Here is a 27,322-nt window from a genome sequence, read left to right on the forward strand (position 1 = left end):
TGTCAGATTTTATTAATGGCCATATTTATACATTTTGGTTTCACCATGTAGAAATTACAGCCTGGTTTATACACAATCCCCCCATTTCGGGGCACCATAATGTTTGGGACACATGGCTTCACAGGCGTTTGTAATTGCTCAGGTGTGTTTAATTGCGTCCTAATGCACGTATAAGAGAGCTCTCAGCACCTAGTCTTTCCTCCAGTCTTTCCATCACCTTTGGAAACTTTTATTGCTGTTTATCAACATGAGGACCAAAGGTTGTGTCAATGAAAGTCCAAGAAGCCATTATGAGACTGAGAAACAAGAATAAAACTGTTAGTGACATCAGCTAAACCTTAGGCTTACTAAAATCAACTGTTTGGAACATTATTAGGAAGAAAGAGAGCACTGGCGAGCCTACTAATCGCAAAGGGACTGGCAGGCAAGGAAGACCAGCACAGCTGATGACAGAAGAATTCTCTCTATAATAAAGATAAATCCCCAAACACCTGTCCGACAGATCAGAAACACTCTTCAGGTGTGGCTTTGTCAATGACCACTGTCCGCAGATGACTTCATGAACAGAAATACAGAGGCGACACTGCAAGATGCAAACCACTGGTTAGCCGCAAAAATAGGATGGCCAGGTTACAGTTTGCCAAGAAGTACTTAAAAGAGCTACCACAGTTCTGGATTAAGGGCTTGTGGACAGATGAGACGAAGATTAACCTATCAATGTGATGGCAAGAGCAAAGTATGGAGGAGAGAGGGAACTGCCCAAGATCCAAAGCATCTGTGAAACGGTGGTGGGGGGTGTTTTGGCGTGGATATGGAACAAAATACTAAACATGACTACTTTCATTTACATGACATTGTTGTGTCCCAAACATTATGGTGCCCTGGAATTGGGGGGACTGTATAAACACTGCTGTAATTTCTACATGGTGAAACCAAAATGTATAAAAATGGCCTTTATTAAAGCCTGACAATGTGCATTTTACCCACATGTGATTTTTTTTTCTATTACAAATCTCAAATTGTGGAGTACAGAGGCAAACAAATAAATGGTGTGTCTTTATCCCAAACATTATGGAGGGCACTGTTATAGAAAACATCAGTGCCCTCCATAATGTCCAGGATAGGTTATACAGGCATTTGGATGGGTATGGGCTGATTAGGAATAGTCAGCGTGGTTTTGTACGTGGGAGGTTGTGTCTCACGAAACTGATTTTTTTTTTGAAGAAGTGACCAAAAAGGTTGGTGAGGTTGTGTACATGTTGCGTTCGACAAGGTTCCGCATGGTATGCTGCTCTGGAAGGTTAGATCGCATGGGATCCAAGGAGAGATAGCTGAATGGATAGCAAATTGGCTCCATGGAAGGAAGCAGACGGTAATGGTGGAAGGTTGCTTCTCAGAATGGAGGCCTGTGACTAGTGGTGTGCTTCAGGGTTCGGTGCTGGGCCCATTACTGTTTGTCATCTACATCAATGATTTGGATGAGAACATACAGGGCAAGATTAGCAAGTTTACTGATGATACAAAAGTTAGTGCTTTTGCAGATAGTGAAGATGGTTATGAACGATTGCAGCAGGGTTTGGACGATTGCCCAGGTGGGTGGAGGAATGGTTGATGGAATTTAATACAGAGAAGTGTGAGGTGTTGCATTTTGGGATGTCTAACAAGGGCAGGACCTACACAGTAAATGGAAAGCCTCTAGGTAGTGTTGTAGAACAGAGTGATCTACGAGTACAGGTGCATGGTTCCTTGAAAGTCGAGTCGCAGGTAGACAAGGTGGTCAAAAAGGCTTTTGGCACTTTGGCCTTCATCAGTCAGAGTATTGAGTATAGAGGTTGGGAGGTCAGGTTGCAGTTGTACAAGACGTTGGTGAGGCCGCATTTAGAATATTGTGTTCAGTTCTGGGCACCATGTTATAGGAAAGATATTGTCAACCTGGAAAGGGTTCAGAAAAGATTTACGAGGATGTTGCCAGGACTAGAGGGTGTGAGCTATAGGGAGAGAGTTGGCTGGGTCTCTATTCCATGGAGCGCAGGAGGATAAGGGTGATCTTATAGAGGTGTATAAGATCATAAGAGGAATAGATCGGGTAGATGCAGAGAGTCTTTTGCCCAGAGTAGGGGAATCGAGGACCTGAGGTCATGGGTTCAAGGTGAAGAAGAAAAGATTTAATAGGAATCTGAGGGTCAACTTTTTCACATAAAGGTGTGGGTGTATGGAACAAGCTGCCAGAGGAGGTAGTTGAGGCTGGGACTATCCCATCGTTTAAGAAACAGTTAGACAGGTACATGAATAGGACTGGTTTGGAGGCATATGGGCCAAGAGCAGGCGTGGGACGAGTGTAGCTGGGACATTATTGGCTGGTGTGGGCGAGTTGGGCCGAAGGGCTGGTTTCCACACTGTATCACTCTATGATTCTCTAACTGAAAAACATTTCTCTCACCATTATGGATTAAATTTAAAGTGAAAGGACAAACTATCCAGTTCCTTTCATTATCAACAAGCAAACATACTTGTTCAAGAAAAAGAAGTGGAGAGGCAGGACTTTATGTACTAAGAAATGGGAACCAGAGAACACTCCCCAACTTCTGTTGCCATCCTAGGCAACCTAACCTATACAATTATGGATTTTGTCTCTTTGAAAACGTCTGGATTTTAAAGCTAAAATAGTAGTTCTAAAGTGGTTCTATAAGGAAACAAGACAGACAAACACAAAGCACCCTCACTCTTCATCATTAACACTTTGAAATGTTTGAAGTACAATGAATAGGACAGTTTAATTTTTCATCTGCATCATGGCACTTTTGACACAGTAAGACTGCATCGGTACAATACACCACTATCACCCAAAACTTGTTCATAACTCAAAAAGAGGGCCTGATTGCCCAAGAGGTAAAGATGTTATCAACTCAACCAAGGCTGTCAGAGGAGAACAAGCAGATCAATCCTAAAGATTAGCATGAGTGGGAATATTACATAATCCCCAACTTCTAATTTAGGAAGGAGTGGCTATGGAAGAAAACTGACACCAACATCACATTTCTTCACTGACAATGCTTTTCTTCACTAACTATGATTAACAGATTGCATAAAGTCAGCACACACTAGGGGGAAAAGTCAATGGGCACTCAATTTTCACAGCACAATTAAAGAATGTTTCAGGGCCAACAGTTGACAAGAGTTGAATATCAGGATCGAAACTCGAATCTCTTTATTGACAGTCTTGGCGCAAGATTGCTGAAGCATACCAATACGCCAGTAGTAAAAAGGAAAACCAGGTACCTATGAATTTCTGGGCTCTTCTGCCTGGGAACCTCCTGCTCAGCTGTTCTCCTTTGGTACATTGTAAAGCGTTCATTTAATGTAACTGCTGCTGATTTGAAGTAATGCTCTGTTGGTTTCAAAACAAGAAACATGGTCTTTTAAAGAGATGTATGAGTGAATAGAATGAGAGATATCCAAATCTTAAAGAAAATTTACCATCAAGAAGGCAAAGATTATATATTTGAATATCATCCAAAGTGGAAGAAGACTGTTGTGAATTGCAGTCTCACACTGTTGGTACATTAACTCTACGACCTCTCAAAACATTTTTTATTAACACCCATGATGTCTAATTTTAATGTTTTCATTTCCAAAGTGCTCAAACATAGCACTCCTGGTGATTCATTCCAACAGTCTCAGCTCAATCATTGCATGGAATTCATTGCAAGAGTTGTATTTCCAAAGAGACTGGGACCCATTGTTTCGAAGGGGCTTCCAAAGCTCCTTTTGTAGGTGGTTCGAGCATATCGCTGACCATTTTTTCTTGTCCGGTCACTTCTATGCACTTGTGCTTTAGGATAAGCCAACTACTTCAAACCCATTTGGTTTTTACGTGAAAAGATTACCACAAAAATACAAATTGCAGAACAATCATGGTTAGAAGCGTACAATAACTGGCACAAATGCTGGTAGGCATCTCTTTTTCATCTCCACTAAAATGTCATCTCCTTTTCCCAGCTCCATCATTATCACACATACTTTGTTCCAAGTTTCGATTCTTTTACTAAAAGAATGAAACCTAATTTTCTTATTTAATCGCATTTCTTTTATCCGTGCTTATTCGTTCAAACAACCTGACGAACTCAAATCCCTTTCAGCTTTCAGTAACTTTTGCTTACGATGACTGGCGATAGCGGATCTTTGTGGATATAAAAACAACAGACTACATTCAGCAAAAAAATTGCCAGCTGGTCTTCCAGTAACAAACATTTCCATCCGATAGCCACAATGCAGCAACATCTGGAGACGAACCATCCATTGGGTTTTCTCGATCAATATTCAGAATATACATTGTAAATGCAAACGCTGTCATTTTAACATGGAATCCATCCATCATCAATGAGGACATCTAGCAATTTCACCCAGATGATAAAGGATGAAGTTCCTTTAAATATTTAACTCTTTGGTAGGTATCACCACAATGAACAATTTAGCTGTAGCGATTAAACAGTAAAAGTGCCATGACTTCAGTCGGCAGCCAAACAATTTTGTGAAGTTACCCGCACCATCTTATCCCACAACAAGACGTCACGTTATGTCCTGCAAAGCTCCGGAGTTAATATATTCCAGATATAAATCAAAAGTTGGAAAAGGCTTATGCCACAGGTCACTTCTTTTCCATTCAGTCATATCTCTACACAAATAGGAAAATAATTAGAGACATGTTAACCAACAGTACCAGATACCCATACCCTACCTTTTTGGGCCAAAAAAAGCACCAAGTGCAAATGACAAATCTGAAACACAGAAACTGCTGGGAGCGCAAGTCAACTCAAACAAGGAAACTTCATTCTCTATGAGACTATTCTGATAAAAAAAAGTCTCCGAAATATCATCATTTATCTTTCTTCACGAAAGCTTTTTGTTTCAAGCTGTCCAACTTGCTGAATGTTTCAACTTTAAACCTGGATGGAGAATTAAATGCAAATGGTTCACAGCCTGCAAACTGGTTTTGTAGCATTAGCGGCCACATTTTTAAAAAGTACTTTTGAGATGCTAGATTTTTGGTTACAACATAAAATTGGACCGCAAATCAAATGTGTGAAGGTCAATCATAGTCCACGGATCAGTTTATTATTAAAGATGGTGAGATATTTTTATTGGGCCTCAAGGTGGATCTGTGCCATCTGCAGAGCAAAAAGCCATTGTATAAAAAGATCAGATAACAACAGAGCTGATACAAACACATTTCCCAAAGTATAGAAGAAGACCAATATAGATTTATCATGAAAAGCTGAGACTCTATTTGTCTGGAGAAGGCTGTGAAGTGCCCTTCTATAGTTAAAAAAATATATATATATGAATGGCTTGACTGGTAGATGTGAACTGTTACAACTTCCAAAACTAGAGGCTTAAATAAAAGATGCTCAATGATAAATAATCTTTACTTAGGGAATGGAAGGAATATTGAAAAGTGGAGGGGAATAATTAAGATGTACGGTTTCCCCCCACCCCTTTGTTCACTCAATAGCAAGATGAATGAGGTCACAAAAACATATGATGTAGGAAACAGATACGAATGAAAGATACATCATTAATTTGGCAGCTTGTTTCAGTAACCAGCACACACTCTTATAGAATTCATTTACCAGCACTGTTTGGTGGTTTCACGGGTCACTATGTGTCGTGGCTACAAGTAAATGATGCCCTTTTTGAGCCCTTTTGTGTGATCGAAACACAACTGATTTACAGCATGGATGCAAGAATAATGAGCATTTTTTATGATGTTTTTTTATATAATGATTATAATGAGTATAATTGTCAGCATTCACAATTTTAACATGTTACATGGTTGCAAAGGGACCAGACCCAAAAGAAAAAGAATTAAAACAAACCCCACACTGAAAGGAGAAAATTGCTAAATAGTCAGTCACTTGTTATCTTACCTTTCACGTGGTGAACCAATGTCACAATGTGCTGAGCAAACAGTTCTGAAGGGCTACGGCGAGTCTGGGCCATCTGAATATGTTGGAAGATGGAACGGAACTCTTGATCTTTTTTGGGTTTGTGAACAAGGTCACGACAGAGTCGTCGTTCATGGGTCAGGACGTTGGCAGAGCTGGAAGGATGACACAAAGAATTGCTCATGAAAGTCGGCTATTCCGATGCAATGCTCTGACTGTCACTCAATGTATTCAGTACAGCAAGGGCATCATTCATTCTATCATGTAACATTTTTCTGATCACCACCATGCATCAATATCTCAAAGATAAGTCACCAGGTTTGTTGAAGTTTAGATAATGAAGATACTGAATAATTTAAATATAGATAATCTATCATTTTCCAGTCCATGGTGAGGGAGGTGTTACGGCAGCATGGGAAAAAGCATGGGAGAGAAACATTTTAAATTGCTGCTCACTCTGATAAATTGCTTTCAAAGTCAAGAAATAGCTGATGCTCTCCACAGCATAAAAGACAGCAATTGAACATGATCTGGGCATATTATCAAACGGAGGCAGGAAAGGATGGGGAAAAATCCTAAAAGAGTAAATGAGGGTATATGAATAACAATGCAAAAGAATTATAGGGTCACTGAATCAAGCTTCAGTAAGGCAGCAGAGGGCCTCAAGAGCAATATTTTAGTGGCCCGTTACACAATTAGCAGACATCATAAGGTCAGAATAGGAGCAAAATTACGCCTTCCAGCCCATCAAATCCACTCTGTTATTCAATCATGGCTGATCTATCTCTCCCTCCTAACCCCATTCCCCCGCCATCTCCCCATAACCCCAGCACCCCCGAGATCTATAATGTATGCCCAATTTTTTAACCAATCTATCAGATGGATCACTGGTCTTATGGCTTGGAACCAATGTGTTGTTTACATTTTATGCAAGTAACAAATTTCAGCTGGAAATTACACAAAGCGGAATCAAGATTACAGAAATATGTTTTAAGAATTTGACTTCACTGCAACAGGTTGAAGTAGTGAGAAATCAGGAACTATGAGACATGGTCTTGAATTAAAGGGTCACCCAACTGAGACTGGAGCCAAGTTTCCCTCTCAGAGGATAGTGACTTTTTTAGAACTCTGCACCCAAGAGAGCAGTAGATGATGAAATACAAAATACATTCACAACTGAGACAGGCAGATTTTTTCAGACTAATCAGGGGAATGGGGATGAAGTGGCAAAATAGAGCTGATGTCGATGATCAGATCACCATCATCGTATTGAATGATAGTGCAGTTTCAAAGGGCTGTACGACAAGCATTAAGTTCTATTAAGTTCTTACAACCAGCTCTCTAAAGCAACCACAAATTACTAAATGGCCTTAGCCCCACACAAATGTAGAATCCCACCTAACATATTTAATATACTATTTCAGGATGGGGTGGGGAGATGGAAGAGAAAGTATTTAATCATTACAGAATTAGCCGCAGAGAAACCACATAAACCTCCATGACGAAATAAACATGAAACACAATCCAATTCTTACCCGAGAACATCATCGCCAAACTGCAAGGAATCCATTTTCAGTGTCACCTCTGTCGGACGATGAGCTGGTTTGAGCACTGAGGAGCTCTCCTCCAGAGCAGTGACATCTTCCTGCTCTTTGGCCTCAGTGCTCTTCCTTGCAGGAAGAGGACTTTCTGCTCGGCCTGACTTATACTTTGATGTTTTCATGGGCGATACCTCCCGGTATCTGTTCCCATCTACTTTCTTGGTTTGAAAGCGGTCCTCTTTTTTAAATCTCTCAGGTATCATTTCCTCATCCTCCACATTCTCCACCTCCCTAAACTTTTCCTTGGAGATGGCAATCTGCTTAAAGAAATTCACTTCTTCCCGTTTGCGTGACCTATCACTCTCATCTTCTTCCTCCTCCTCCTCATCTTCCTCGTCATATCTCTCCTGAGTTTTACTTGCGATTAATTTGCTCCGGTACCTGGGCTCATCCTCATATCCATATTCCTTTTGGTTCTTGGACGGGTATTCTTTAGTATGATCCTCCACTTCCTCTTCATCATAACTAAATTTGTGACGCATCTCTGCTTTCGACACTTTTTCAAAATCCTCTGCAACTCCACCCTTGAATCGTTTTGGGGATTGGCTGCTACGGTTGCCCTTCTCTGGAATATTTTTCACATGGAATTCCGTTTTCACCACACTGCAAGCAGAAAGCCTTTCGTAAGCACTGGCCTGGTCTCTCGCTTTCTTTAAAAAAAAAATCTGTTCCTTTCTGCTCCTTTTCTCTTCCATTCGCCCTATCCTTCAGTAATATTTTAGCTTTTTATTCACTGTTTTTAAAAACCCAATAACATATGCAGAGAAAAAGAAATCATGCCATATAGCTTCTGGCTAAAATGGAAGATTTTACAGCAAGGATCCATCTCAAAGGTCTTGTCTTTACCCAAGCTTGGAGCAAGACCTCAACTTGAGATCCATTAAAGTACTTTTTCGAAAAGATGTTTAGGTGAAGTGCCAACACAAATGTAAGGTAAAGACAGAAAAGAATAGAGAATATCATGTGCTGATTAGGTTACAAAAGCTCTGGGGTTTTTAAAAAAAGGAAGTAAAGGATAAGACGATGACTTGGGGCAGAGTTTCAGTTGAGCTAAACTAGAACACTTAAAAACACAACCATATTTTCCAAGGTATAATACAAAGTTACAGATTAATAATGCACACTTTTCCTTTGCTTGCTTAAAGATCACAATCCCACATCTACATTCAAGGACTACTCCTTGCCATCTAATACAGATGGAAAAAAATCTCTTGACACGTTTGCACAAAAAGAATTGAGGGGAAACGCAGGGGTTAAATCTAGTTACACATTGCATTAGAACAAGATATTGCCAGACAGTAGCCAACTTTGAAACCATTTTAATCAAATATTGAAAGAGCACCTCAGAACCAGCCTGACCATAAACAGGGCTCAAATATATGACAGTTGTTCGCGATTTGCTCCAGTCTCTTTTTTTTTAAAAAGACTTTCAAAGGCAGTTTTAAATGGATAAATGGGGAAATACATAGTGCATGGTACACTGTACATTGCATATTTGGGAGTACGGTCCCTCGCAAAACATTGAGAACTGCAAAGCTAAAGGAAGTTGAGACACTGTTAAATGGGTCTAAAAATCAAGCCAAAGTATCCATGCCCTCCATCTCAAACATGCCAATTTAGGAGCGGCATTAAATGGAGGATAAGCCCGCATGTGCCAGAGTCAGAGTATCACAGCACAGAAATGGGCCCTTTGACCCAACGCATTCATGCTGACCTTCTTCTCATCTAGACTAATCCCATTTGCCTGAATGTCATGCCTATTTAGGAGCTGTATAAATGCCTCTTAAATGTACTAATCGTATCTGATTTCACCACCTCCTGTGGCAGCGAGTTCCTCATATAAACTACTCCATATAAAACTTTTCCCTCAAATCATCTTGAAAACTTCCTTTGACCTTATATCTGTGGGCTTGTTTTTGATACCTCTGCCATGGGAGAAAGAATATGACTGCCCCATTACTACCTCTCAATTTTATACATTTCTATGAGGCACGCTTTTATTTTACTCTAGGGGAAACAAACCGAGCCCATCCCCATAAACTTAATCCTCCAATGCAGGCAACCTCATGGCAGGCTTCCTGTCACTCTCACCAACACAACCATCACCTTCCTACAGTGTCGCGGCCATAACTGCACACAATAATCCCAGTACAGCATTTTGTAAAGTTGCAACATCCCAAATGTTATATGCTATACCCTGACCGATAAGGACAAGCATGCCTTCTTCACCACCCTTCATACCATTTTCAGGTGAACTAGACCTTCAAAGTCCCTCTGTTCTTTAACAATCTTAAGCGCTCTACCACTCACTGTACCTGTCCTGCCCTATTTCTAAATTGACTAACACCTCACACTTGTCAGGATTAAATTCCATCCGCCAATTGCCTGTCCAATTTTCCATCCAGTCCTTCCTCGGCTTCCTATTCAGCAACTTCCTCGCCATCCACATCACCACCAGTTTTCACGTCATCTACGTGTGTTATAGAGCCACGTACAACAAAATGCAATCTCATCCTTTATTATTTGACCACCCCACATCCAAAAGCTTAAGTTGCAAGATGTTTCTGATGACGGTAATAACAGTTTAAGACCGAGCCCTGCTGGGAACAGGGTGACGACTGAGGATGCACAATAGAAGTATTTCTTATATGTGTGTTATATCTTATTCAAGGCCATTAAACAACGTATTCTGGAATGCTCTCTTACTTTACCAACCATCCCACTCCATTACACAGAAGATTTAAAAGTAAGGAGTACCACATTCATGGAAGACAAAAAAAACTGTCAATTCCTGAACTTCTGCCAGCCTTGCCAAGCTAGCTGGATTACAAAGGCTTAACAAAATGAAAGCCAAAATCATAATGGAAGAACTATTCTTTCAGGCCACAGTCACTTGACCAATCATACCTTTTCAAACACGCAAGTGTTAACAAATCATTCTACCGTTATCCACAGTTACACAGAACAGCCATTCTATTGTTAAATAATTGGTTAACTAGTCACTAGCTGGGTTTACAGAACCTGCGCCTCGGAAGATATTTCATTAGATGCTACAAATCACAAAGACTCACCATTGTGAAATGCAATGTACCTACTATTCAATTCTACAGGAGCAATTGTGACAACTTTTCAAACACTTTCGTAAGAAGGCTAATTAAAGATGAACAAAAGGGATGGAAAGGAAAGATAAGTCAAGAACTTAATACTGACCTTTTTGGAACATACCTCTTTAGATATGAAGGGATGGTTGGGGCCGGCTGCTCCGGAAATAGGCCAGATATTCCTGGCCGCATTTCTTCTTTCTGTGCAATGCCCAGTGGGAGACCGGTCAGCGGTGGACTCCTCTGCGGCGGGCTGTGGTTGGCCGAGATTTGACGAGGCAGGCTACGAATTGTAGAGCTGATAGACGGAGGGCTCTGGTGAGAGGTATTCAGCCTGCTGGGGCTACGGCCCTGAGGACTCATCTGTGAGGGGCTCCCATGAGGCGAAGTGTGGCGGACAACGCTCGACTGTGGAGGGCTCTGCTGGCTGGGGCTGGAATGCACGGGAGAACTGGTCTTCAGCACCACCGTGGAGCGCGGGGCAGGGCTGGGATGCTTGGGGCTGGCGTCGTAGGCAGTCAGACCTTTCCAGGAGTCGCCACGTTTGGGGGGCAGACCAGTGGGAGTCTCTGTGCCACCATTGCCAGCCTGCCCGTCCTCGGGTGACCTCTTCTGCTGGTCTTCGGGCTCCTGGCTGGGCGGCTGAGAGGCAGCCGCCTCCTTCTGGGCAGATTTATTTTTCTTGCTCCGCCGCTTTGGCGAGGCCGAGCGACTGCGGTGAGGAGAGGAGCGGGACCTGGATGATGATGACCTGCCCGACCTGCTGGACGATGACTTGTCAGTATACCTGGAGCGGCTCCTGGACCTTGGCGACGCCGACCTCCGCTTGGGAGAGCGAGAGCGGGATCGGCCCCTCCGGGGACTGTAGGTCGAGCGGTAGTTGTGCCAGTTGGGCCGGTAGTTGCCGTAATGGTTGTAATTGCCGTAGTTGCCGTAGCCCCCACGGTTGTTCCAGTTGCCCCGGGGGTAGTAGCCTCGCCCACGACGCTGGATGAAGGGCCGCCTGTAGCCACGGTGGCCTCTGAACTCCCGAGGCTGGTACTCTCGCGGGTAATTCCTCTCCCGGTTATGAGTTGGAGAATAGGACCTGGAACGAGACCTGGGGCTGCAAGGCAAAAGCAGAAGAGAGATCACAGTGTGAATGTAATATGAACATACTTTTTTTTATTTTCTGGTGGCTGATGCAATAACTACCAGCATTTATACAATGGCTTTGATGCAATCATTTATCCCAAGGAAATACAGAAGCTGGAATCTCAAGCAAGAAACAAACTGCCGGAAAAATACAGCGAGTCAGGCAACATCTAAGGAGGTAAAGGGAAGGTTGACGTTTCAGGTCAAGACCCAGCACCAGCATATTGCACAAGAACCATTGACCATCCCTTTGCCGAGTACTCGCCGCTGTTTGTTTTTTGCTAATAATTTACCTCAAGATGACCAACATTTACCTTCCGAGATCAACATTTTTTAGTGGGGGAAGCGCACAAGATCTGGGAAGCCTTTACAACACAATTTGGCCAATTAGATTTAAAGAAATGGCTTTGAGGAGAAGGCTAAGCTAAGACATTTAGGGACAGAACTTTAAGACCCAGAAATATTAAGGTCATATTGCCAATGGAAAACAATCTCAAAAGGCAGTAGATTTAGAGGAAATTGTGGGCACAACTTGCACATTTTCCTCTCCTCCTTGCAGCAACGATAATTTGACCTTCTACTGGGTGCAATTTTTTAACACTAAATTTTCTGGTAGTGCTGCTGCCTCACAGCACCAGAGACCCAGATTCAGTCCTGACCTCGGTTGCTGTCTGTGTGGAAATTGCACATTCTCCCTGTGATTGCATAGGTTTCGTCTGGGTGCACCGATTTCCTCTCATATCCCAGAGGCGTGCAGGTGTGTGGGTTATTTTGCCTCTGTAAATTGCCCTGGTGTGTAGGAAGTGAAAAAACAAAGACTGGTGTGAACAGGTGATCGATGGTCGGTGTGGACTCGGTGAGCCTAAGCACTTGTTCCCATGCTGTATCTTTCAATCAATCAATTACTTCACCTGTCTTTACCAGAAGATTAAAGGCTCCACATAGGCAGAGTGAATATACGGCGACACAAAACGGTGCATGGATGTTCTTTGGCTTCCTCATAATTGCATTCCCTCCAGCAAAACAGTTGAAGTGGCCATTTAATCTTTACCAGTGGGACACTGCTGTGCAAACTGCTGCAGCGCCTACATATCAGTTGTCTCCAGCAGGGGTCACTCCACAGCGTCGGGTGAGGTTTTACATTCGAAGTTGGGGAAATGGAGCTGAATTGTTGCATCTTGGAGCAGGGTTGGCAGTCCGCAGAGGCCAAGATCTGTGATTGGGAAATCTCCAGGACTGTTGAGGCTTAATGCCAACATTTTCAAATAATTCCCAAAAGAGACATCGAGGAATTCCTTCCACACGATAATCACTAACTGATGACCCTATTGTTTCTGGCAACACTGAACCACTAAATCACCACCAGCCTGGGCTGAACAACAGTTTTACCGAAATTTTGCACCGTATATTGGAACATTGCTAAACCTTTTACTAGACAAACCTATTACAAACATCCTTTTCTCAGAAGGATTTTGCCGTGAATGAGACGCTAAGGGCATTAACATTTGCTTTATTTTTTAACCTTGTTTGAAAAAACGAGGAGCACTGAGCAAGATAATGGACGGCAAAAACCAAGGGCATAATTACTGCACCTGAAAAATGACTGCAGACATTATTGTGCGACATCTGTGTAACCACAGGCCTATTTCAGACGCCATAACTTTCACATAACACAAGATTGCTTAAAAGCCGTTTCTCTAAAAGGAACTCATTATATGTTCTATCATCCCGACCACCAGAACTCGATTTTCAAGTACTGTACAAATTTGTCATAACACATCTATGGTAGCAGAGTGGAGCTGCTGCCTCGCAGCACCAGAGACCCAGTTTAATCCCAATCACAGGTGCTGTCAGCAGAGTTTGAGCAAGGTTTTTCCCTTCAACCAATTTTCCCCCACATGGCAAAGATGTATTGGTTAACAGGTTAAATAGCCACTGTTAATTGCCTCAAGGGTGTAGGTGGGCAATAGAATCTGGGGAAAGTTGACTGAAGTGTAAAGAGAATTAAATGCAAGATTAATGTTGGATTAATGTAAATGATTGGCTGATGGTCAGTACGGACAGTGGGCTAAATAGGTATTTCTATGCAACCTTGTGAACAATTCCATTTCTATAACTTAAATTCCCTTATCCATCTCCCTGATCTTCTCAATACTGCGATCAGAGCCATCAGCTGCAGTGTTATCCTCTGAAGCAATTCATCTAATCATTCCTACTCGCCACATTATGCTTAAAAACCATCCCTTTCAACAAGTTCAGGTTATTCTCCAGCAATTTATCCTGACTTTTTGTTTAATTCTGCACCCATGAGAGAGCAGAGGAAAAGAAAGAGGGGGAGAATAAGGAGGTTAAATTGCTGAGGGAAGAGAAATGGACAGAGCTTGCAGAAGTGGGGCGAGGGGGGCGATAGTAGACTGGGGCTAGTTGTTAGGGAAATGGGGTGGCGGGTGCAAGGAACATGAATTGAGTGGCAACTGGCAGACAAATAGCTCGGAATAAGGTCAGCAAGTGATTGAGTGGGGAGAGAGGCACGGGGGAGTTCGACGAGAACAGTTAGTCAGAATATCCACAATCTTTCACTCACTTAACAATATTTTGGACTTCAGCGTATACATTCGAAAAATATTGTTAACTGTTTATCTTCTGCCACCATCACAGACATCAATAAGTGCTAATAAAGGGCATAAAACACCCTCTATACTTGGAAAATGGTTTCATAATCAAAGTACAGTAAAAGCTTTTTATAACCAAATTGAATTAGTGATTTTCACTGTAGTTCTAAGATACAACTGACTGATACATTATTATGCCTGTGATAATTATTTGAATGGATTTCATTATTTTAAGTTAAATTTATTAAAATATTTAATAAAATCTTCAGATATTTAGTCATAACATTGGACTGAACCTTCTCCTAATTTCTAACGAATATGGAAAAAGACATAATATTCAGCTGATTTAATTTTGTCAGAGACTCACCTCCTCACCCAGCAGGGCCCAGTATTGAGCTGAGATCTGGGTAGGAGTTGTTTTAATGTGACAACAACTATAACATTAAAATGGAGGCACAAGCAACTGCATATGCTGGAATCTAAATGAAAAGATAAACAGGCTGCTGGAGAAGCTCAGCAGGTCAAGCAGCATCTGAGAAGGGAATGGACAAATGATAACTTGGTTTTGGGACCCTTCAACCATATTCCCACTGTTCCAATCTGCCCATGCTGCCACCCTTATTTGATTCCATTCTTTAACTTTCTTTCCTATCATCCGCAGCCCTTTGTTGCCCCCACATATCACCTCCCAGCCTCCTCCATCAGGCTCCATCAGCCACTTAATTCCTTCCCACCTGGATCTGCCCGTCGTTCATCAGAACATGCCCCCATCCCACCTCTTTATACTGGTTATTTCCCCTGTACTCTTTCGGTCTAGATGAAGGGTCATGACCAGAAACGTCAACTGTCCAATCGTCTCCGCAGACGCTGCTAGACCCACTGAGTTCCAGCAGCTTGTATTTTTGCTCCAAATTAAAATACAGTAAAACCTCTCAATAATGGACCGCTGTGAGGGTGGGTGGTGGGGGTGTAGTCCATTAATGCTTATTGTCTGCTATGACCGAGTGAAGGGCGTAAATTTTAACCCAAGACCAGGAGGGAGAAAACGTGGCATTGGGAGAGGGGAGGGGCGGAGGGGTTTAAAACAAACGGCAAATTCACAGGCCTGGGGATCAGCAGATCCCCCGAACCCAAACGCAGTGTGCCAGGGGGTGGATCTGGCACTCATGGCGTCTTCATGCTGTTCGCTCTTTCCATTCCAGCAACCAGATGTCACATGGCGTCATCTCATTTGGTCACTGGCAGATGGGGAGGGGGTGGCATGGTGCAATGGGAGCCTCGGTCCACTATAATCAAAATCCACTATGTAGAGGTCCTTTATTGCAAGGGTTTACCGTAGGCCTCTTACAGGATTGTGGATTAAAAACATTGCTCAAATCAAAAAAAAAATGCCCCTCAGATGCCATGCTCCTGACAGAACAACATAAATAAAAACAGAGAATGCTAGAAATACACAGGTTAGGCCGCATCCGTGGGACAGAAACAGAGTCAATATTTATCAAAGCTGGAAAGGAGACAAGAGAGGGTGGGGAAGGGAGTACATCTCTGATAGTGTAAAACCTGGGTCAGTGAGTGAATGGCAACTGCTAGCACATGGCAAAATAACATAGAACAAAGACGGTTGAAGTTAGAAAATGCAGGAGCACGAAACATCCAGCAGGTCAGACTGGGTATGGTCGCTCACTCAATAGAAGTAAAAACAAAAAGGGAAAAAACAATTTGTTCTGGCCCAACCACATGGAAGCTACAGCCAAAAAGCACACCAACGCCTCGACTTCCTCAAGAGACTAAGGAAGTTCGGCATATCTCCAACAACTCTTACCAACTTCTACAGATGCACTGTATTAAACATCCAATCACGGACGCTGGAATTTGTCAGTCAGTTTGATTGTCAGCAGCTTTGACCAAGACCACAAGAAATTGCAAAGTTGTGGATGTACAGACACGGTGAGCGAGGAGATGTTGTTTACCTAGATTTTCAGAAAGCCTTTGATAAGACTGGCTGCTGCTGAAGACGATGGTATCAAAGGGCAGGTACTTGCATGGATGGCAGAAGGGTAATGAAGGGAGCCTTTTCTAGTTGGCTGCCAGTAACAAGCGGAGTTCCGCAAGGGTCGGTGCTGGGGCCGCTGCTCTTCAGGTTGTATATTAACAATTTGGATGAGGGGATTGAAGGCTTTGTGGCCAAGTTTGCGAATGATATAAAAATAGGTGGAGGGGCTGGTAGTGCAGAGAAAGCAGGGACTCTGCAGATGGACTTGGATAAGTTGGGGGAGTGAGCAGAGAACTGGCAGATGCAATATAGTGTAGCAAAGTGTGGAGTCATGCATTTTGGTAGTAGGATTAAAGGCGGAGATTATTTTCTGAATGGGGAGAGAAACCAGAAATCTGAGGTGCAAAGGGACTTGGGACTGCTGGTGCGGGATCCCAAAACGTTAATCTGCATGTTGAATCGGTAGTAAAGAAAGCAAACGCAATGCTAACATCTAATTTGAGAGGGCTTATATACAAAAACTGGGTTGTAATGCTGAGGCTCTATAAGGCGCGTGTCAGGTCGGATTTGGAATATTGTGAGCAATTTTGGGCACCATATCTGAGGAAGGATGTGCTGGTTCGAGAGTGGGTCCAGAGAAGGTTTACAAGAATGATCCCAGGAATGAGTTGGTTAACATATGATGAGCGTTTAACTGCACTGGGCCTGTACTTGCTGGAGTTTAGAAGAATGAGAGAGGACCTCATTGAAACATACATATGTGAATGGCTTGGATAGAGTGGATGTGGAGAGGATGTTTCCACTAGTGGCAGAGTCTAGGACTAGAGGTCATAGCCTCAGAATTAAAGGACCGTGGCGCTCTTTTCGGACGGAGATGAGGAGGAATTTCTTTAGTCAGAGGGTGGTGAATCTATGGAATTATTTGCCACAGAAAGCTGTGGAGGCCAAGTCAGTGGATATAGAGATAGATTCTTGATTAGTACAGAGGTTATGAGGAGAAGGTAGGAGAATGGAGCTAGGAGGGAGATAGATCAGCCATGATTGAATGGCGGCATAGACGAATGGCCGAATGGCCTAATTCTGCTCCTATCACTTATGATCTTCTAATGTAGTCCAGTCTCCCCACCAGTGACCCTATCTACACATTGCACTGCCTTGGGAAAACCAGCCAACATAATTAATGACCATTTTCACTCTAATCATTCCCTCTTCCCCCCTCTTCTGTCAGGAAGATACAATAGCTTCAAAAAACGGACCACCAGATTCAGGAGGCATCTTCCCCTATCATTAGTCTACTGGTGCTACTCCAATAAGTTAGAGTGTAGACCCGAGGTTCCAACTTACCTCATTGTAGAGTTTGCACTTCTACAACTAATTTTAACATACATACTAATTTTTTTTACTCGGCTTGGCTGCTTGGGAGAAGGAAAAAAAAATCAAGATTAACAACTGCAGATCATTTCCAGGAACTGCAAGTTTAATATTCATAAATCTCTTACAAATAGGTAGAGTAATAAAATAGTTGTGTTGGTGGGTCTGCATTCCAGAGGCATGGACAAATGATTCCGGAGGCAAGCTCTCATTCCATAATGACAGCTGATGAATCCAAATTTAAGAAATTAAAGAAATGTGCAACAACTGAAGCATTGGACTATTATATTAAGAAAAAACACCTGCCTAATTTATGGCCTTTAGGGAAGTAAATCTGTTGTTATTATCCAGTCTGGTGTATGGATAACCTCACTAATATTGCCAATATTTAACTGCCAATATTATCTGTTCCTTGTGCATAAGGATAGGCAATAAATGCAATCATCACATGAGGCTCTACACAGAAAGAGAACCAGAAGTCAGAGGAGAAAAGCCAGTACTCCCTGAATAATGCTGCAAAGCTTTAGAGGCCTGTGGACTCGGTGGGCCGAGGGGCTTGTTTCCAAGTTGTATCTTTCAATCAACTCCATCAATCAATCCCCTCAGGAAAGAATGAAAATAATAGGGAGGAACTCCACGGAAAGAATATAGAATGTACAACTGAGACTTGAGAGTTCACCAGCTTAGAAAGACACTTGTGTGATCGGCCCCTTACTATACAGCAGCTGAATTTTGAAACTGTGCCAAACACATCTACAAGTCCATCAAGTATCAGGCTGATTCCACACGTTTGAATGTGCCTCCACTTCGGACCCAGAGGGGACATAAGGTGTGGAGAGTGTTGCATTGCACATTCTCAGTGGGCACTTGGAGACTGGCTCAGAGTTACAACAGTAGCAGTCAACATGTTAAATCTTCAGGGACAGCAGAGGATTCCAACTCTATTTAACATGATCCTGAGATAATGAATTAACCACTGGACTTCATGTAACAGTGGAACTTCAATTTAATTAAGGGGAGGGACACCCTTCGGGTATGAAGCATTTTCCTATTTGTGCCAACACCTTTAATTACTGTCTAGTTAGGGTTGCAAGGGTCGGTTCGGGAGCCCCACAGACATCTTTAAACTCTCAACACAATGCCTCACGACCATATTGAGAGAGAGCACAACACGACCAAATTTATAGCATGAACACAAACAGTTAACAGAAAACTTGTTTTCCTTCCACCACTAACTTCACCACCCCTCCCACAGTGGCCCCTTAGGCATGAAGCGAGTCAAAGAACACCAGAGGTGTGTTAAGCTCCAAATCTTCTGACGCTCAAAAAAGTTAGTGACCTTTCAAAGCAACAAATCCTCGATCGAACAATTCAGTGACTTTTTGTTGGTTTTAATATAATTTATTTTTTAAATAAGTGAACAGTTGCAGATTCTTATTTCTAAAGACTTTTCTAGTGCCTTGCTGCAGAATCACTAGTGGCTCAACAACAAAAGTAAATGCATTTCAAAAGCTAGCACAACTCACACTGCACGGGAACTGTGGTAACAGCTGGATTAACCGTTTTGCAAGCCCGTCCTCCAAGGTAACAGAAGAAAAATCCTCTTCAGCTAAAGAAATTACTTTTTAAATCAATAAAACAGACTGAGAACTTAAAAGACGTGCGGCACTTACCGGGCAAAGTTTTTCATTGAGAGGAACGTGTGCCCCGGTGAGCAAACACATTGCGAGGAATGACTGCTACAGCCTGCCTGCTAAACCCATTTTAACAGTATCAAGTGAACAGTTCACCTCGACTCTAATTCTCACAGGAAGAGGCCGGCTGTTCGGGACACAAGCCAGTCAAGGACTGAAGGTTTTTTTTTTTTCTGGCAGCAGTGCTGCCAACAAGAGTTACAGTGGATCAGCTCCCTCGGGTTTTCATTTACTGAGGGAAAAGCTGGTTCCACTTAGTTTCTTTAAGTTGCAGGCAGTACACCCAGCAACCAGGAGCCGGCGACCGAGTTCGATTCAAACTGGTTGTAAAATTGGTGCTTTCTGCTTTTGCACAGTTGGTTGCCCATGGATCCGCATGCCGCAAATAGAAACATAGAAATTAGGTGCAGGAGTAGGCCATTCGGCCCTTCGAGCCTGCACCGCCATTCAATATGATCATGGCTGATCATCCAACTCAGTATCCCGTACCTGCCTTCTCTCCATACCCTCTGATCCCCTTAGCCACAAGGGCCACATCTAACTCCCTCTTAAATATAGCCAATTAACTGGCCTCGACTACCCTCTGTGGCAGAGAGTTCCAGAGATTCACCACTCTCTGTGTGAAAAAAGTTCTTCTCATCTTGGTTTTAAAGGATTTCCCCCTTATCCTTAAGCTGTGACCCCTTGTCCTGGACTTCCCCAACATCGGGAGCAATCTTCCTGCATCTAGCCTGTCCAACCCCTTAAGAATGCAAGGCCATGAAGCAGTTTAAGTGAGTCAGGATGAGAAGCAGTTTATTAAAACACTGATCCTGAGGCAACAACAGACCGTGGCTCAACAGACGAATTTTGAGTCCGATTGTGAGACCAATTCCCACTCCACTGACTTGAGCACAAAACTTATGAGCCACATTGCACTGTTGCAAGACAGCACCAGACCTGTTAGCCACATCAATCTTTGGGACATAATGTCTCCAGGTTTGACCCGCCAATTATGGATAGTGTAAAGCTGAGTAGTTAGACATGAGTATATCAATAAGCAATTTGCTCAGCAATTTACAGAACACTCCGAGACTCACTATTAAGTCCAAGAACAGAATGATGCTTGGATATCTAACCACCAGCAAGTTCCTGACTCCTGTGCTACATGCCGAAGTTTGGAAAACCCTGCTGGTCACACTGACAGTTCCCTCCAGACCCATTAATTGGTTCTCTCGGCCCTCTTGCATAACCTAGTCAACAATGCTGCACCGTTTGAAAAGCTACCTTTTCAAACTGGTCACTCAAGGTGATTTAAACAATCGTTTGGCACTATTTCAATTAATAGCAAGGTAATAATCGGAGTAAGGGATGTCTACCGGCAAAGACCCAAGTAAGCTCAGGCTAAGTGATCACAACCCAGAGAAAGTGCAATACATTACCAATCGTCTGAGAGGTGAGTGTATTTTCAACTGGATGACTGGTGATGCTGCCACTGAAATACACTGTGCTAACAGCAAAGTCTGCACTTCATCTAGGGTTACCCCAGCTGCACCAAACTCACACGTCCAAACATAGTTGTTTGCTGTGTGGAAATCTGCTCATGTGCCCCATAATACAATTGTAAATCACACTGCACTAAATCTTCCTGGGCTGCATACCACTTTGGGTTGGCCCGAAACCTCAACAGAAATTACTTTTGTGCAATAAACTCGGATCTATTGACAATCAATAGTGTGAATATCTACAGTGCCCTCCATAATGTTTGGGACAAAGACCCATCATTTAATTATTTGCCTCCCTACTCCACAATTTGAGATTTTTAAAATAAAAAAACCACATGTGGTCAAAGTGCACATTGTCAGATTTTATTAAAGGCCATTTTTATACATTTTGGTTTCACCATGTAGAAATTACACTACAAGATGCACTGGTTAGCCGCAAAAATAGGTTGGCCAGGTTACAGTTTGCCAAGAAGTACTTAAAAGTGCAACCACAGTTCTGGAAAAAGGTCTTGTGGACAGATGAGATGCGGTGAAACACGGTGGTGGGGGTGTTATGAACTGGACATGTATGGCTGCTGAAGGTACTAGCTCACTTATCTTCATTGATGATACAAATGCTGATGTTAGTAGCATAATGAATTCTGAAGTGTATAGACACATCCTATCTGCTCAAGTTCAAACAAATGTCTCAAAACCGGTGGTTCATTCGACAGCAAGGCAATGATCCTAAACATACTGCTAAAGCCACAAAGTTTTTCAAAGCTAAAAAATTGTCAATTCTTGAGTGGCCATGTCAATCACCCGATCTGAACCCAATTGAGCATGCCTTTTATATGCTGAAGAGAAAACTGAAGGGGATTAGCCCCCAAAACAAGCATAAACTAAAGATGGCTGCATTACAGGCCTGGCAGAGAATCACCAGAGAAGCCACTCAGCAACTGGCGATATCCACGAATTGCAGACTTCAAGCAGTCATTGCTTGCAAAGGATATGCAACAAAATACTAAACATGACTACTTTCATTTACATGACATTGCTGTGTACAAAACATTATGGTGCCCTGAAATTGGGGGGGGACTATGTATAAACACTGCTGTCGTTTCTACATAGTGAAACCAAAATGTATAAAGATGGCCTTTATTAAAATCTGACAATGTGCACTTTAATCACATGTGATTTTTTTAAATTCCAATTCTCAAATTGTGGAGTACAGAGGGCAATAAATAAAGGATGGGTCTTTGTACCAAACATTATGGAGGGCACTGTATCTGGCAGCTCGGTGAGTAAATCCACTCCCACTACGCTACTCATATAGGTAAAACCTATAGATTCCGGAAATCTCACACAAGACAGGAAATGCTTAGCAGGGGAAGGCAGCAGGTGAGAAACAACAAGATCAATGTTTCAGGTTAATGACGTGAAACATTAACTATTATGACACTGCCCAATACAAACCAAGCAGGTTCCTGTGCTAACTCTCAGTTTGTGCCCGGCAAAGGCACCATTTAGAAAATTATGGTGTAGGTACTGCACTTAGTGATTTTTCTGACCTTCATAGGCTCACATAATCACCATCCAACAGGCCTCCTTAAAACGATAGTTGGTGCTAACATCCATGTCGGCTAACAGAGTGCAGGTCAATATATTGTAGAATTGTCCTGCCAAATACCAGGCAGGATGTCAGAGAAGATTAGTAAATGAAAGGTGGTCAGGCATTAATCTTTATTCTGTCGTCTTCAACATTGGTGTTTAGAGACAAGTCAGATTGAAAGGATGTCTCTATTGGTTTGAAAGGCATCACGTGAAATGTATTTTCCATTTCTAGAGGCTACACATCACAGAATGGTCAGAATGGACAGCCTGGTAAAGTCATTGCATCTACAGAAAAGGATGGGAGCATGGCTAGTGGACTGTTTAACTGTGGGAATAATTAAACCGCACACAAGAGGATCTAGAGCTGGTAGAAGGCAGTCTTTTAAAAAAGTGAAACAGAACAGGATATGGCAGCTGAAATGCCCCTTAAGAGTGAGGATGCCATGGTTACAGGGGCATAGACTTGTTTAAAATAAATATATTGTCACCTCCTAAAATAGCAGGCCACAGAATTGTACATAACCTTAAATCTACTATGGTCTTTTTCAGGACAAGTTAAAACAAATAAAGAAATTACAATCTAATCTAATGTCAGTACAAGTGACTTAAAGTACATATTGCTGTAAAAAAAAAATGTGATATACTAATGGAGGCCCTATGGAGAGAAAAATCTACTATGGTCTTTTTCAGAACAATTTTAAAAATACAGAAATTACAATCTAATTACGACCTAAATTTATCTTTGTGTGTGATCTGGCTAACATATAAACCAGGCGCACATAAACTGATGTGGACCAGGAAGCCACACAGTTATATTACACGCGTGTGGTTCAAAATGATGGCCTACCACCATGCCCTTGGGGAATCTATGACAAGGCAACTTAGCTTGCATAAAATCAAGATTAATTCCATTGGAAAAGAGACAACTAATGAGGAAAATATAAAATTCCACAATAATGGAATAGGAAACTTCTTCTCAAGTCTTACAACTATCATTGTAATTCTAATTTTAAACAGTGCGATGCCTGGTTACATAATTAGATTATATGCAATGAAATAAAAACAGAAAATATTCCTTGGCAGACTACTGGATCTCCCGGTTCCTAACCACTTAAACTCCCCTTACCATTCCCATATTGACCTTTCAGTCCTGGGCCTCCACCGTTGCCAGAGCAAGGCGGCATGTAACTTGGAGGCACAGCATCTCAAATTTCACTTGGACAACTTACAAGCCAATGGTATGAACATTGAATTTCCAATTTTAGATCATTTTTACAAATACCTCTCCCCCCCCCCACCACCTCGCCACTAAAGGTTAGTTAACTAGTTCTACAGTTCACAACTATGTATACCTCTTGGGCTCACACCCGCCCCTAGGCAACAGTCAGCCTATCAGGGAACCTCCTTGCCCGAGGCCAGTTGCTTGCCAGAAGAGGGATCTAAGGCAGGTACCAATACAACACTGAAAAGACATTTGGACAGGTACATGGATTGAAATGGATTAAAGGGATACGAGCCATACATGGGCAGTGGGATTCGTTGAAATGGGGACATCTTGGTCAGCGTGTGCAATTTGGACCGATGGGCCCGTTTCATGTTGTATGACTCTATGACTATATGGGGTCAAGCAAATCACCTGCAAATCAGAGTACATTTTGCAGGGTAGGTGTAAGGTGACTCTAGGATCAACTCTATTCCTCTATAACCGTTCCAGACATAGTGAAAACATAGAATTTGCTCTATTTTCTACCAACCGTTATATGAAGCCCTGATTACACTTCAATGTTCGAGGAACAAAACCATTTAGCTGCTCAGATTTGTTCCACCACTTGATGCGATCATGGCTGTATGGTCTTGGTGCCTGATCAAGCCTAAAGCCCAAAGTCTGGGACCTTTTTGGGATGTTGGGTGAACAATGCCATGCCTGTCTGGCTCAGTATTTTATCCAGGTCAAGGTGACCTGTTTGTTACTGGCATGTAGTTTTAAAAATAAATTATGTTTTATGGCTCGGGTTGTGTTGGATCAGAAAAGGAACCAAGTGGTCGTGTTTAGGTCATGCCGGCTTTAATTATACCCTGGCAGGCCCCAGGTGCCTAATCTGTAAACTACTACACCTACTCGTTCTGAAATCACCCTTTATTCTTACTCTGCCCCTTTCTACATTGTTCGTTTCTGAACCTGGTCAGCAAATTGCTTTAACTTCCATGAATTTTTAGACTACGCACTGTCTTCGATTTTCTAATGCCCTTTCCTACTTTTGTATGGTATCCTAAACATTAGCTCATCCACTAAAATGTATTATTTTCCGGCCTAAAATAGATGGCTTGACATTTGCCTAGGTTAAAAGCCACGAGCCTCAAAATTTCCCATTCACTCAATATATACAGTATTCTTTTGTAATAGTTTGCTTATAATGCAGATTATCTGTGCCATTGGGAGGTGTGATTTCAGTTTAATTTCATATCAAATCAATTATAAATACAGCAACACAGCCCTTCGATCACAGATGATAACAGCTTGATCACCTCCTGCCAACTGGCACATATGTCCCTACTCCCAGCCTTGTCATTTTCTTCGCCAGGTCAATATATTGCTTTTATTTCCATGAATTTCAACTTTGGTTAAGTCTCTTCTTGATTTATATAATGCTTTTGGAAGTCTACACAAATAGACATTCCCCATTTCACTATTTTAGTCACCTCTTCAATTAGGCTTGTCAAACATAATCCACCATGAAATCCATGTGGCTCTCTATAAAAATGTTTTTTTTAGAGCAGTCAATATTTTTATACCCAGTAGTCATCGAGTGATCCAGTTTGGAATCAGACCCTTCAGCCCAACTTGCCCAAACTGACTAAGATACCCCATTTACACTAGTCCCATCTGCCTGTGTTGACCCATATCCTTCTAAACCTATCCTATGTACCTGTCCAAATGTTTTTTTAAACATTGTGAATTTAAAAAAATACGTCAGTAACTTCCTAAAATTATGTTAGACCACCATATAGTAGTTCTGTGGGGTTTTTTCTGCTTCCTCTCTTGCCTTCCTTAATTAAAAGCAACAAAATACTACTTTTCATTCTAATGGACTGGTTTCCAATTAAGATAACTTTGGAAGTGAATAATTCGGACAACTGAAATGTTTTAACCTACTTTCTTTAGTAATGGAATTAAATCAACCTGGTCATAGTGACTTGCTTAAAATAAAAAAAAAGTGCGAGAGTAACACAGAGGACCAGGCAGCATTGTTGGAGGACACGGACAGTTGACGTTTCAGGTTTGAAACGTTGCCTGCCCAAGCAGTCTGAAAGTGGTCCCAAGTTCTTCAATCCATAGTTTGAAGAAATGTCCCAACCAGAAACGTTGCCTATCCATGTCCTCCATAGATGCTGTCTGACCAGCAGAGTTACTCCAGCACCATGTTTTTTTTTTTAAACCAGCATCTGCAGTTCCTTGTATCTCCATAGTGACATGCTATTCTTCAATGCCACGGTTTTTTTCACTATGTAATTTACCCATGCTAATTTTGGTGAAAGTCTCCCCTGAATTCTATCTAGTTTTCTCTGATAAATGTTAAGCCATATGACGCCAAGTATCACATTTGACTGCCATTTGTTTATTTTCCATTTAGTTTTGTCTACACCATTTATAAGGGGGCAATTTTGCTTCGAATATGATAGTAAAATATTTTAAATTGATTTTAATGTTGGTTGTAAATTTATTTTGATCCTCTCTTTCACAATCTCTTATAGTTTGATTTAGTCAGCTTTTCTTTGGTACATCTCTCAGTTGTTGGATCTCTGCAAACCTTTGCCTTTAAAAAAAACAAAACTTTTTAATGTGGTATTACATCTTTGGTTGTTCACTTTCCTTGGTGTCAAGAGTTCTTGTCCCTCAAGGCATGTATAGTATGTTTATAACTGTCTTTTTTTCAATATTTACTATTTGCTGTTCTGTGGTTTTATCCCTAGCACTGGTGTGGAAGACAAGCACACCTAAACCTAAACCTAGAATTTTAATAATAACATTGAACATGATCATATAGCCATTGATACCCGATAAATATTCACACACCATTTAGCTACAGCTATCTCATTACTCATTACGGTCTGTTCCATTGTCTGATATAGGATATGTTGTTGCAGGAAATCCTGAGCACATACCAAGATTTACTAGCTTTCTGAAATGACACCCCCCACTACAACTCCCCACCGTTTCCTACATGCGTGTTTAATATTTGCCATAAATAAATTCTGCCGTGTGTAGGCGCTTCCAGGAAATCTTTTAAACAGCTCTCAATAGTTTCAAATATATTTATTTCTCTTACTTCTACCTATACAGTTCTCCACTGCCTGCTCACCATGCTCCATATTCTCAGTCATCAATAAACAGTTGCTAACCATTATAACTTATTTCCTAATCCCATACCAATGGTACAGCTCCCCCTGCCAAAGGACTCCAATGTTCCCAATCTGCTCATCCAAATGCCAATTTGCAAGTGGCTCAGATAATTACGCCACACTTCATAACTCCACGCCCAGCACTAAAAGTTAATTACCCGCACCCTCCGCCAAACAACCATTTACCGGTGCTGGGAAGGAACCTTGCATAATCTCACAATCACAGTATTTTACAATAAATCAAGTATTATCGTAATTGACAGTGAAACAGGAACTAGGAGCAAGGCCCGTTAGCGCTATTCCACCATACAATGATCATGGCTGATCATTCACTTCAGTACTCTGCTTCCACCTTTTCCCCATATCCATTGAACATTGTAACACTTGCCTCTT

At 41.9% G+C, this 27,322-nt stretch overlaps 1 protein-coding gene across 5 annotated transcripts in view; it reads right to left on the reverse strand.

The window, feature by feature from the left end:
• LOC129709621 (thyroid hormone receptor-associated protein 3-like) overlaps window positions 1–27,322 on the reverse strand; it is a 112,443-nt gene that overhangs the window by 14,881 nt on the left and 70,240 nt on the right. For 3 of the 5 annotated variants that reach the window (XM_055656084.1, XM_055656088.1, XM_055656085.1), the window contains exons 5-8: window positions 10,757–11,752; window positions 7,481–8,149; window positions 5,928–6,100; window positions 3,280–3,388 (exon numbers count right to left, since the gene is read on the reverse strand). In XM_055656084.1, the coding sequence (XP_055512059.1) occupies window positions 3,280–3,388; window positions 5,928–6,100; window positions 7,481–8,149; window positions 10,757–11,752 (1,947 nt within the window). Of the gene's footprint in view, window positions 1–3,279; window positions 3,389–5,927; window positions 6,101–7,480; window positions 8,150–10,756; window positions 11,753–19,430; window positions 19,567–27,322 lie in introns of those variants that run through there. The other 2 variants (XM_055656087.1, XM_055656086.1) reach the window with 2 other exon arrangements.

This window comes from Leucoraja erinacea, chromosome 26 (genome assembly GCF_028641065.1).
Source record: "Leucoraja erinacea ecotype New England chromosome 26, Leri_hhj_1, whole genome shotgun sequence".
NCBI lineage: Eukaryota > Metazoa > Chordata > Chondrichthyes > Rajiformes > Rajidae > Leucoraja > Leucoraja erinaceus.